At 40.6% G+C, this 13,615-nt stretch overlaps 1 protein-coding gene across 5 annotated transcripts in view; it reads left to right on the forward strand.

Moving 5' to 3' along the window:
• Positions 1–13,615, forward strand: part of TJP2 (tight junction protein 2) — a 96,446-nt gene that overhangs the window by 63,743 nt on the left and 19,088 nt on the right. For all 5 annotated transcript variants that reach the window (XM_052645363.1, XM_052645362.1, XM_052645365.1 and 2 more), the window contains exons 6-12: positions 3,194–3,297; positions 3,938–4,091; positions 5,896–6,004; positions 6,110–6,243; positions 8,055–8,121; positions 8,947–9,097; positions 12,923–13,031. In XM_052645363.1, the coding sequence (XP_052501323.1) occupies positions 3,194–3,297; positions 3,938–4,091; positions 5,896–6,004; positions 6,110–6,243; positions 8,055–8,121; positions 8,947–9,097; positions 12,923–13,031 (828 nt within the window). The remainder of the gene's footprint in view (positions 1–3,193; positions 3,298–3,937; positions 4,092–5,895; positions 6,005–6,109; positions 6,244–8,054; positions 8,122–8,946; positions 9,098–12,922; positions 13,032–13,615) is intronic.

Genomic DNA, 13,615 nt, shown 5'->3' on the forward strand with positions numbered 1-13,615 from the left:
ACACATTTAATCAAGTCCAAATTCACTAAAGCCCTGAGTGACAGGTAGACAAAGCAGTATTACTTGCAGTTTAGGTGAAACTCAGAGGTGGGAGGTGACTTGCCCACATCTTGAAGCTGATAAGTAAGTGGTAGAGTTGGAACCTAAACTTCATGCCTTGAAAATAAATGACAGGAAACAAGTAGGTGAATGAACAGGGATTTAGAGCCCCATGTTGTGATATTCCTTGCATTGATTCTTGGCATTCAACATTTTAAATTCCTTGTAATATACGTTTTATCTCTTTTCATTCTCTAGTTCTTCTTCAAGAGGAAAAAAGATGAGTGTCCAAGAGTGTAATGTGTAAGATCACTTGCTTTTAAGGTTGGGAATTTGCACTTTAAAGAGCCTATCAGATGAAAGGGTTTGTTTTCTTTAGCTCTTCTAGCGGTGCATAACGAGTTGAGTTATAGAACTGGGTACCTGTTGAAAGACCTGATACTGAAAAGATATTGAAATAATTGCAAGGATGTGAATAACAGGATACCTGGAGCACAGGCCCAGAAAGTAATGGTGAAAGTTGAGATTGTATGATCTCTGAGGAATGTGCATCTTAGCTGGTTTAAGGATTCTAGAGAGTCTTACCATCCTAGATAATGACATCATCAACCCCCAAGAATTGCAGAGTGGAAACCATTCTGCTTCCAGATTGTGGACTGTTGAGGAGTTTTGAGAAAGATGACTTGATGTGAGGCATCCTTCACAGAGGTCTACTGTATGTTCTGTAGGACTTGCACCCAGGTTCCCAAGCTCCCCGCTGTAGTGCTCTTCAGTACTTTCCTCTTCTTCCTTCTCCTCTCCTGCTTCTTCCTCTTTTGCCTTCTCTTCCCCCTCCTACTCCTGCCACAGAAAGAACCACATGCTGCAAATAATCGTGGGTGCACCAATATGTGAAAAACTTGACCAAATGTTTCATGGGACAATCCTTACTGTGTGCTGGTTTTTGAATAGTTCCATTACATTGAATTAAAAAATACTGGTCACAGCTCACTAAATTGATTTCAAGATTCACTCATGAGTTGTGATCCACAGTTAAAAAAGATGTTGCATGTCCTGAGAAACTGCCCAAGTCATGCCTGGTCTTAGTAATACTATCAAGGAACAAAGGGAGCTCATGCCCCTTTGCAGATATGACATTTACTCCTCCTGGGCCATTTTGTTCTTTAAACTTGGAATTCAGTGTTCATTGTTTTCCTCCCAAAGTTCTACTTTTTCAAAAAGATTTTTAAAGCCACCTTTTGCTAAGATTTGGAGAAGGAAATAGCAACCCACTCCAGTATTCTTGCCTGGAGAATCCCATGGACGGAGGAGCCTGAGTCCACGGGGTCGCAAAGAGTTGGACACGACTGAGCGACTTCACTTTCACTTTGCTAAGATTACGTAATAATTAAGCATAACTGGCTAGAGTTCCGTAAAAGTTAATCTTTAAAACTATCTGGCTGTTGGCAAGACCTTCGTTTGATTAAGGTAAATATGATCCACTCATATGCCCAGCATTTACATGTTTCATGGGTATTAGATAGACTTGCTGGTAAAAGTCTTAGAAGCTGGTCAGCTGATTTTTTTTCTTAATTTGAAAGATGCCCACAAACACATCAATAGCAACTTATTTGTTAACTTTACAGTAAGAGTACAGTTTTTAAAAGAATAGAGGAATTATAGACACATGAGAATTCATGGCTGAGGTTTGTCTCAGCCTTCTGTGCTGGACTGTGAGGCTATTTAACCAGTAAGGAATTGCCATCCTTGAAAGAAAATGTCATCCATCTTACCCTTATTATTTCTTGAGAGTCATCTTCTAATAAGGTAGGGGTGGACCTCAACACAGTTAAATCATTGTAAGATCTGATGCAAACTTACGGTAAGTCACTTAAAACTGATCTTTAAATCTATGTCTAAGTAGTAAAAAGTTATTTTGATCTGATAAGATTTTAGCCCATAACAATAATAATGGAAATTTGAATGTGCCTCTTTTAAAACCTGCTAGGTTTAGGTAATGGCACCCCACTCCAGTACTTTTGCCTGGAGAATCCCAGGGACGGAGGAGCCTGGTGGGCTGCCGTCTATGGGGTCGCACAGAGTCGGGCACGACTGAAGCGACTTAGCAGCAGCAGCAGCAGCAGGTTTAGGTAGCTTCCTAAAATAACCAAAGTTCATCCTCAAAATATGTCTATTTACAAGTTTAGTAAAATCAGAATAATATTTAAAATATTTTATAGTATATGTATACTTAGTAAATACAGTGGTTTTTCTTTTGAGAGCAACACTAAGCCCATGAATCCCCAGAGCTGTGCCAGTTTTAGTTGAATACTGTATTTGTTGCTTTGCTGGTTTATTTATCCCTTTTCTTCACACACTGAAGTTTTTTCAGTGCCAAACCCTACACAATTTAACTTGTTACAGATAGAGAGTATAATATTGGTGGTACCTTCCTGTAGGCAACTGGATTGTCAATAGAACATGCCTGTACTGAATTGTGGTTTTTTTTTCTTCCCCCAACATTTTATTTTGAAAAGTGTTAATTTTGTGAGGAATACTCAAATAGCCTTCACCTAGTTTTACCAGTTTTTAACATTTGGCCACATTTGTTCCATTTCTCTTTCTCCCCTTTCTCCCTCCCCGTCTTCTTCCCCTACCTCCTCTCTGTCTCTAAGTGGTGTTTTGGAACCCACTTGAAAATAAGTTGCAGGCAAGATGACCTTTACCCTTAAATATTTCGGTGGGTATCTCCCAAGGACAAGAACGAATCTCTTACATAACCATAATGCCATCATCACTGTTAGGAAATTAGTATGAATATGCCTTTTAATATATTATAGCCCAGTTCATTTCGAAGTTACTCCAAAATAATGTAATCCACCCTCACCCGCACACCAGCCCCTCTGTACCCCACACATTGAATTGAGGACCTAGTGAAGTTTTATGCAGTGTGTTTGTTTTTTGGTATCTCCTTTAATCTAGAACAATCTCTCTGCCTCTTTTGTTTTTTATGACATTGACAGTTTTGACAAGTTCAAGCCAGTGGTCTTATACACTCTCCCACATGCAAAATTAACTTTTCATACATATTTTTAAGTACTTAGTCCTGAAAGCCAGACTCAGTTTTCTGGACATGTTAATGAAATATGTGTATATTTCTGTGTTTGTCTCCTAGAATATGGTCTCCGGCTTGGGAGTCAGATCTTCATAAAGGAAATGACCAGAACCGGTCTAGCAACTAAAGATGGAAACCTGCATGAAGGAGACATAATTCTCAAGGTGGGCGGATAAGGGCAGAGAACAACCAGGTTCATGCTCGGCTTCATAGTCTGCATTTCCACATTTAAGTTCCAGCACAGTGAAACTTTGTTGAGATGGGAGTCTCAATAGTAAGACAAAGCCAGGAAGAATAGCAAAGAGATCGTTTTTAATCAGGAAAACTAGACTTAGAGATTTGTAATAGAGGAATGTCAGTTTAAAGAAAAGAATCTCAACAAAGACATCCTTCTTCCCCTGTTTATTTAAAGTTTAAGCTCCTGTTTTCTGAATGAAGGAAAGATGAGAGGGTGACATGGTGATATATGAATGCTGAATATTTAATAGTTTTTGTAAACCTCTTCAGTCAGGAAACATATTCCAGTAATAAACCAAGCCATTGTCTTGAACTTGGAAGTTCAGTAAATTCACAGAGTCACTTGAGCACACTATAGCTTTCATGCCTGTGTTTGGGTTTCAGACATGCAAGGTTATATTTAATTTAAAGGATAATTCATTTTTGTTCATTCTATCATCTTAAAGCCCATGTCTGTTTGAATAGCTGAGCAGAGCCTTTCCATTTTTAGCAGGGGAAATAAGAACTTTTCTGTTTCACTCTTAATAGTTGTATTACATGGAACATTACTGTTCTTCACATACACAGATAAATGGAACCGTAACTGAGAACATGTCTTTAACGGATGCTCGAAAACTGATAGAAAAGTCAAGAGGGAAACTCCAGCTCGTGGTGCTGAGGGACAGCAAACAGACGCTCATCAACATCCCCTCATTAAATGACAGTGACTCAGAAATAGAAGGTAAAGAAAGGGGAAGGTGTGAACTTAGCTGGGAGTGAGGAAGGCTGTTGCTTCTGCATTCTCATCTCTATTTATCAAAGCCGTTCAGCTGGAAGTTAAATTCCTAACAGAAACCTCTCTTTTAAACTTTAATTCCTAGTTAGGTTGTTATTTTCTTATTAAAGGGTCTATTGAAATTAGAATTCCAGTATGGAATTCTGGTGCACTTAAGAGTCCTAGTGGACTCTGATTAAGGCCATTGAATACAAAACTTGTGAGTAAACAAATGTATATCGGAGTGGCTCAGAGAACTAACCACAGGACTTCCCTGGCAGTCTAGTGGTTAAGACTCTGCCCTCCCAATGCGGGGCGTCCAGGTTCAGTCCCCGATCAGGGAGCTAAGATCCAGCATGCAGCAGTTACGGATCCTGTGTGCTGCGTTTAAGACCCTGTGCAGCCAAATAAATAAATATTTAAACAAACAAGAACTAACCACATACATTTGTAAATTACTCCTTCTTGGGCTTTCTTACGTGATATTTTTGAAGTGGCTATTAATATTTCCAACAAAGAGAAGACAATATGGAGGATAGCTAAAACTGGTAGACACTATAATTAGGAATCAGCTAGAACAACTGAATATTATAGTATTCATTGGTTTGGAATTTGTGTCACCTCTTGTATGAAGATGTATTCATTTCTTTTAGTTTTAACTTGAAGATGAATAGTACATAGGATAACATCATTTATTTAGTTGGTCAGTCTTTGTTTATTTCCACAAACAAGTCCAACTTCATGTCCTTCAAACTGGTCTTGGATATCTTGTGCTTTATTCTTTTTTTTTTTGGCTCTTAGGCATGTCTTTATTATGATTTTTTCTTTTTCTTTCTAAATTGAGATATAGTTGATATACAACACACAGGATAACATTTTAACCATGTAAAAATTACCAATAAAAATAACTAGCCATGGCATTTCCTACGTAACCATCTAGTATTGCCTTTGTTCAGAAAAGTTTAGAAAATATTAAGTGCTCAAGTTTAGAAATGGACTTGCTTTTTAAAAGAATTACTTCATAAAACCTTAAAACTTGGTTTAATTTCTTAGTTTAATTAGTTTAATGCTTTTTAAAAGAATTACTTCATAAAACCTTAAAAACTTAGTTTAATTTCTTAGTTTAATTAGTTTAATGCTTTTTAAAAGAATTACTTCATAAAACCTTAAAAACTTAGTTTAATTTCTATTATATAAAATGTTTAATCAAGTGGTTACTGCTCGGAGTACAGGAGAACAAGGAGAGCATGAGAAATAATCCCAACTTGCAAGGAGCTTGCAGTTTACCTAGCTTTTTCCAAATGTCATCCTCAATCCACTAATAGCATTGTGTCATACAGGAGCTTGATAGAATTGCAGAATCTCAGGCCCTACCCAGAACAACTGCCTTTTAACAAGATCCCAGGTGACATGTATACACATTAAAGTTTGAGAAGCATTGTTGTATGGTAAAAATGAGTTTGTGTATCTTTCCATCTATAAAATCCCCATCATTGGCTTTTGGCCCTTCAGTGGCAGCTTTGATGGAAAGAATAATGAATGAGGAACATAAAATTCTGAATTTGGATTCCTCTTTGTTAATTAATGTCTTTCTGTTCAAGCTATCAGATTTTTTTTCCCCCCCAAGGGAAGACTATCAAACTATTTAATAGCACATTTACTGCCTGCCCTCTCTCCCATTTCCCATGTTTCCTTGCTCAGAGAATTGAATAATTTCTGGCACAGGTCTTAAATGTTTCATTAAAAAGACTTTTCTTATTTTTGAAACCAGATATCTCAGAAATAGAGTCCAACCGATCGTTTTCTCCAGAGGAGAGACGGCAGCAGTATTCCGATTATGATTACCATTCCTCAAATGAAAAGCTAAAGGAGAGACCAAAGTAAGATGATACGCATTTTCCCTTGCACATGTCCCTGTGTGTGTATACGCATACTTGTTGGCAAATCTGTCACGTGATGAAACATTAACATGCTGTGTGCTTAAGTTCGAGAGAGGACACGCAGAGCAGATGGTCCAGGATGGGCGCCACACCCACTCCCTTTAAGTCCACTGGGGATTTGGCGGCTGCGGGCAGCATGGAGCCCAGCAAGGAACCTGGATACCAAGAGGAAACCCCAGGTGAGGCTCATTTTACACAGTTGTGTTCAGGTGTGTGTGCTTGGTAATTCCAGAGGGTGGCTGGTAGGAGAGAGAAAAAATATTTAAAATCATTCCTATGTATGGAAGAGGCACTCCTAACTCATTTAATATTTAAAAAATAAAAAAGAATTTGCCTTTTGTATGTACCAACAGGTTGGTCACCTTCTGTTATATTTCATTAGTCATGGTCCTTTTGTCTCCCATCCCTGATCCCAACCTGATCTGTTTTCTGTGCACAACACTTCTCACATCAGCTGCATGGGTTTTGTCTTCTGTCCAACTATCAGTTCTCCAGACACCAACCTGGTTGTCCTGCAATTCAGTTCAGTTCTGACACTGACTACCTGAATTCCTGCAGAGCCTGATGGTTAAAGGCTCTGTCTCACAAGATGCCACCACCACAGACGCCAGTCACAAGCCTTGGGTTGCTGCTTTTACTTCTGACCAATCAGCTCTAAACTGAAAGTTCCCATGACCCCCTCCTCAAGTTTGATAACTTGCTGGAATAGCTCATAGAACTCTGGAAAGCACTTCATTTACTATTGCTAATCATATTTTTAGAAATAAAGGATACAGCCAGATGGAAGAGATGCCTAGGGCAAGGTATGGGGAGAGGGTGGAGAGGATTCATGCCCTCACTGGGCAGGTTACCCTGCCAGCACCTCAATGATTTCATCCATCCTGCAGTGTTCTGAATCCCCTAGTTTTGGGAGGCTTTGTCATGAGCATGACTTCCTCCTCTTGGTTACCAGCCCCAGATTGAGGCTGTCCAGAAGCCTACTAGGAGTCATCTCTTTAGAGCAAAGGATTCTCCTATCACCCAGAAAATTCCAAAGGATGTTGGAGCTCTGTGTCAGAAATTAGGGTTAAAGACCAAATATTAGAGCAAAAGATGCTCTTGGTACCCCTTTCACTCCAGAAACTATAGGGGTTTTAGGATCTCTGTGTCAGGACCTGGGGGTGGCGCAGAGACCAGATACATACTTGTTAATTATGTCACACAGTCGCATTTTGTCAGGTTTGATTAAAGTCCTCTTATGTCCCATTTTTTTATTTCGGAAATAATTTTATTTATTTATTTCTGGCTTTGCTGGGGCTTTCCTCTTGTGGTAGTGCATGGCTTTGTTGCTGCGAGGGCTTGTCTCTTGCTGCAGTGCACGGCTTCTCATTGAAGTAGCTTCTCTTACGGCAGAGCACAGACTCTACGGCACGTTGACTTGGTGGTTGTGGCTCCCAGGCTCTAGAGCGCAGGCCCAGTACTTGTGGCACGTGAGCTCAGCTGAGCTGTGGCATGTGGAATCTTCCCGGATCAGGGATGGGGCCTGTGTCTCCTGTATTGGGAGATGGATTCTTCACCACTGAGCCACCAGGGAAGCCCCTGTGTCCCATTTCTGATCTCAACTGCATCCCCTACCCCCCACCACAATAAAATTAGTATCATAATTTAAATGCATAAATATTTACCCATGGAAAAAGCAGCATTGTTACATGACTTTTAAATTATTTTAAAATGCTACCATTTTGTAAATGTGATTATGCACCTTGCATTTTTAAGTTTCATTTTCCTTCTCACTTGTTTTTGAGAAACTACTGACATCTGCTAGTGCTTCAAAATTTAACTTTTAAGACTTATTTTTCATTTGATGTGATGACATATATGTAGCATAAGGAACAGACTTGAATTTTTTGTGGATTTTGTGATCTTCATATTTAGAGACAAAACCTGTTTGTCTTGGTTGCTAATGATTTTTTTTTTAATTTTATAACTAGTGATGTTTTTTAATCCACAGTTCCTCCACCAAAACCAGCCCCAAGAGCTGTTCTTCGTCCAAGTCCTGAAGATTTAGCAATATATGGGTAGGCATCTCTTCCTGTTCCCCTTTCTTCCTCCACACAGCTCTGTCACTTAACTTAAATCTGGAAAAATGGTGTTCTTAAACACGATTAAATGGTGATGATTTTGTATATAAACAGCTGCCTTCAACCCATCTCTATTGCTAGTGTTTTTAAGAAAGAGAAATCATTCGTAGGAAGAGTAAAATGGGGAAGTGAGTGAGTGTTCACTTTGCCTGCTTGTCTGCTTAGCTGGCTACTGTTCCAGATGTTATTCTGAATAGTTGAGTTGCCAGATCAAGAATGCCCAGACGGGTGAAGAACTGCTTAACTCTGCTGCCTCTGTAGGGGCTGTAGTGACAGGAGGCCCTGGTGTGTGGAGGGAGGGGGGAAGTGATGCAGGGCTCTGCACTTGACAGAGAACCCCTGGTTCCGTGGTGTTCCATGGGTTAGGAACCTGCCCCCCTGGACTTAGGCTGTCTCCATTTGACAGGAGCCCTGTGGGATCAGCAGGATTTTCTTAGGAAGAATCCTGAAGTAGGAATCAGATGGCCTTGAATTTTTACCCCAACCCTGCCCATTATTTGCTTTTTATCTTAAATGAGTTTACTTAGACATTCTCTCTGTTTCTGTTCTTCACTGGTAAAGTGGCCTCCTGATATTCATCTCACAGCCCCAAGGAAGATAAAACTATAGATTATATAAGAAAGGCAAGAAAGAGTTTATAAAGGGTAAATCACTCTATAGATAGAAGAAATTAAATCTCTCACTGCTAATGTTGGTTCTCCTTTACCGAAAAAAAATAAGAAAACCTCCCATCTTTCTTTACTGAAACTGAACCCATTGCAGCCCCAACACCAAAATGGTGAGGTTCAAGAAGGGAGACAGTGTGGGCCTCCGGCTGGCTGGTGGCAATGACGTTGGGATATTTGTGGCCGGCATTCAAGAGGGTACCTCCGCGGAGCAAGAAGGTCTTCAAGAAGGGGACCAGATTCTGAAGGTATGAGATCCCAGCCTTGTTTGTAGGTGTTACTGGGAAAGAGTAGGGTTTCCTGGAGGGTCTTACATAAAGGATGAAGAAGTGGCCCCGCTGGTGAAAACAGACCAGCTGCGGGCTTGTTGCTGCTGAGCATCAGGTCTCTGTTTCGTTCCAGTGGACCCTGTCTCCTCAGTCCTGGAACCCAAAACCCATCCTTATGGGAACTTACAGCGTTCAGAACCCTCACAAAGATTTTTATTAGTTTGATTCACAGAACAGTTGAGACTTTCACTGAAGGCCTAGGGGGAAGATCTTGCTAGTGGTTTTTGGCCCGTTCTCCTGCGTGGTTATCACTCTGCAGGCCGTGCGCTGTAACTGAGCAGAGGTGAATGTTGCCATCAGATCGTCTGATTTGAATCCTGTCCCAGCTTCATATTAGTTTGTGGCCTTGGCTCCAGCTCTGAGACTCAGGTTTCTGTATCTGTTCAATGTGGATAAGCATACCTGCCTCGCAGGGATCCTGGGAAAGTTAGAACAGATGATACAAGGAATTCAGCAGAGTTCTTAGCACAGAGGAGGAGGGTCAGAGTCCGTTCTTTTTCCCAGTGAAAAATAACAAGTTGCTGCCACTCTGTGTCACTTACGTCTAAGATTGTTCAGGAAGAGGAGCACCTGGTTAACCAAATATTGATACTTTTAAAGCTACTGTATATGTGTTTGTATAATCTGTTGGTTTAAAAGCAACTGATAAGCAAGTCCTGCTTTGACATTTTATGAAAAACATACCATGTGTTTTCTGTTGACTTGAGTGTTCACTTCAAGCATGCTGAGTACCTTGTGACTATAAAAATATAGAATGCTCGGGAATTGTCTTCACTGGAATTTCTGCTTCTGCAAACTTGCTTTTCGTATCGTGAGTTCCTAGGGGATCTGGTAAGAAGAGCATCTAACCTCAAAGGAGATGGGGAGCAAAGCAGAATTCCCAAGGCAGCAGGCAGCAGAGCCCAGAAAGAAGTGGTCCTTTTCCTTCCTGGCCTGTGGCCTCGTGGTGGTAGTTCAGATTTCATTTCCAGAGCAGATGAGGGGCAGACCTTGACCACGAGGTTCTCCGAAGCTTGGCCGTGACATTCTGGATCCTCTTTGGCTCTAGCCAGGATCCTGGAAGACAGAGTGTGCCTGAGTGAACCTCAGGGTACCACATGAGCCTAGGAAACCCTGCTTACCAAGTGCTACCAGTAAGAACCCCATTCGAGTGCCAGCTCATACCAGTTTACTCTTGGGCTGATGCCAAAGAAGAAGCATGTGTCCTAAATGATGTGGGGCCACAGGAAGTCAGGGAAGAATTTGAAAGCTTTTGCTCCTGAAGGTTCAAGGATAAAATATTTTCCTACCCCGGGGGCTAGAGTAGGGTGGCGTGGAGAAAGACTTTCAGAATTTTCATGGAAAAAAAAGGAAATTCATTAGAGGCTTCACAGACCTCTCTCTAAGTTAAAGACAGAAAGAGTCACTTCCATGGGTAAAAATTGCGATACACAATGTTTGCTGTTTAAGAAAGTATCTTATTTCCTGTTATCACCCTGGCAACAGGGAAGAAACTGTGGGGACCCACCTCTTTTGCAGTAGTCTCATGGGGAGGTCAGATAGTAGATGGTCTTCATTCTTAGGCATGAATAAATTTTCTGTTGACTACCAAAGGAGCCCTCCCTTCTGCAAAGAGGTGAAAAAGCTTGAGCTTGCCTACTGAGGCAGAGAGGTTGTGACACGGTCTTAATGTAGCTGACACAGAGTCCTCTTCAGGCTCACAACAGACACAGCTGAACCGTGTAGACTATTAAATAGATAATGAAAGAGAACACTTATTAGAGAGGGCTATACAACCTAACCAAAGTGCTGTCTTGGCCTTTTTTTCGTTTAGTTTGTCTCAGCACTTCTTTTCATTGTCAGATTGAGTATACCAGGGTCCCATACACATATACCAAGCACTTTCTTCTGTTGCAGGTTTTTACGTGCAGCTCTTTCTTTTGTAAAGGTGACAACTTGACATGTGGAATGAAAACATGAGTGTGTTGGGTGGCAAATTATGTGCCATGTAGATAACTGAAATAACACATGCTTTAGTGCTTGGGTTACCTGGTATGATTGTCATTTCATTTTCAGAAACTATTAGAGAAGAGAAAAGACAGAAAAAAAGAGCCTTGTAAGTTTGATTATTAACTGTGTGGATTTTAGCTATCATGTATGCTTTAATTTTGACCATTATAGTGTTTAGCTTGATGGAAAGTCATTCTTAGTTTGTAGAGGTGGACAGAGGGCCTTCCAAGGTCTTCCCCCATGCCCTTTGGCCCTGCTTTATTTAAATATACAAATGCAAGCATGTACAGTGTATATAAAGACATATTCATAGCCGTATATAGACACAAATGTAGATCAGCGGATAGCACGCAAGAAAGGATTCAATACCAAAGGTCAAATAGCCTTAATTCAGAGACAAAGAGATGGAAATGAGCTGTCTTAAATGCTAAATATTGTATCAAAGGAAAAGTTAACATGATTGGTTTAATAAATCACCGTTTTTAATGTACCAAATATAGTTTTAGTCTCATGCCTAGTTTCACTTGTTTTTTCTTTTCAACATTCTGTTCTTATATTTATACAGTTATATTTTACAAAACAGTAATGCAGTTTAGACACAGCCAGACTGTCTCCAGAGTAATTATAACACAAGCATGACGCAGAATGTGTTGGGAGAAACATTCCCAAAGAGAGCCTAGTTAGTGACAACGCCAAGTCCCTGTGTCTACCTACGCTTCGAAAAGGGATAGCTCGGTTCATCTCCCCACATTGAAAACTTCCATGAAGAAAAAATGCCATTTTCACTTCATTGTAAATTCCAACCTTGGTTAAATTAGGCTCAATTAATTATTTTTTTCAATAGTAAGGCATTACTCTTTGATTAAAACATTCTACAAGTCTTCAATGATTGAGGAAAATATTTCAGATAAATTCTATATCTTCACTTCTGTAATAATACCTTTTTAAAACATAAGGTACTTTAAAATGATTTTTGCATTTTACTTATGTGTATTTCTATTTTTAAATGGTTTTCAAGGTACAGAGCAAAGATGCAAAGTGTCTTTTTCTTTGTACCATTTTTGAGTTTTACTCTTTCTAATTTGTCTTCCAAAAGCTGTTTACAGAGTACCCTACTTGATCAGCAGTGGATAAACATGGGCTTTTTACCCATTGTGTGGCAGAAGCTTAAATATAAAAAAGCCTATACATTAGGTTGATGGTCTACCATGTAAAACTAATGCTGTTCAATTTCAGATGATAGAAGCTGTAAGAAGAAGGTGGATTTGGGCAGAATCCTTATTTGCAGGCTTGTATTTGAACTAATTTAAAAAGTAGAAATGCCTTAAGCTGAGCCAGCATGCTCATTTGCCATAGACCTCACCACTCCCTATTGAATTCTAGTTATTGGATTCATAATGTTACATTACCTCCCTGGCCACCTGCGCGGGAGACACAAAGAAGAGGGAGACTGACACACTCCTAGAAATTCTCACCCAATCCAGTGATGAGTCTCTGGTGGAATGACACATTCCTGAGGGGTGGTGGGCAGTGTGGGGAACAGGAGGCTGTGGTGGTGCCCACAGTCCAGGCTGGGTGCTTGGCGGGCCTCAGTAGGGCACCAAGGGCTTCTTTACTTGTGGGCCCTGATGTATGCGTCTTTACATAGGCAGGCAGGCCCTGATGACAACAGATCAGAAGCTCAGGGAGCACCTTTTAAGAAACAACTTCTTATTTTCTCTTGCTTTGTTTTTCTGTTTGCCCCTCCTCTATCAGGTGAACACACAGGATTTCAGAGGCCTTGTTCGGGAGGATGCTGTTCTCTACCTGTTAGAAATCCCCAAAGGTGAAACGGTGACCATTTTAGCTCAGAGCCGAGCTGATGGTAAGCAAGTTTGGTTTTGAGTTCAGTGGGCGGTAGGGGGGAAGGAGGTAGCTTGGGACCAGAATAGGCAAATCTGAGTGTTAAAAAATTGACCTAACTGTAGGTCATAGGTATGTGGAAAGAATTTGGATGGGATTTAACTTCCTACAGAAATGCTTTCTATGCACCCACTGAAAGAACTTCACTAGTTGTGTGATTTTTGGAATAAAACTGCTTTTCTGGACAGAGATCCATCCTTAATTACTGCCTGAAGTTACGGTTGAGGTTTTCCGTATGACAGCTGCAGAGGCCACACCTGCAGGTTAGCCCGCAGACTAACCCTTATCAGTCTGACAAGTTGACTCACCTTTCCAGGTCTTGTTGTCATCTGTAAAATGGAAGTTAATAGAATCTTCTTGTCTGCTTCAGAGGGTTGATTGGCACCTGTATTAGTCTGGGTTCTCCAGACAAAATGGCACACAGAGAAAGAGAGCTGCTTATTATGAGGAATTGGCACATAGGTTTATGGTACCTGGCAAGTCCCCAAATCTTCAGGGTGAGTTGGTGAGGTGGAGACCCCAAGAGAGCTGATGGTTTACTTCCAG

The sequence above is a fragment of the Budorcas taxicolor genome, chromosome 8, assembly GCF_023091745.1.
Source record: "Budorcas taxicolor isolate Tak-1 chromosome 8, Takin1.1, whole genome shotgun sequence".
Classification (NCBI taxonomy): Eukaryota; Metazoa; Chordata; class Mammalia; order Artiodactyla; family Bovidae; genus Budorcas; species Budorcas taxicolor.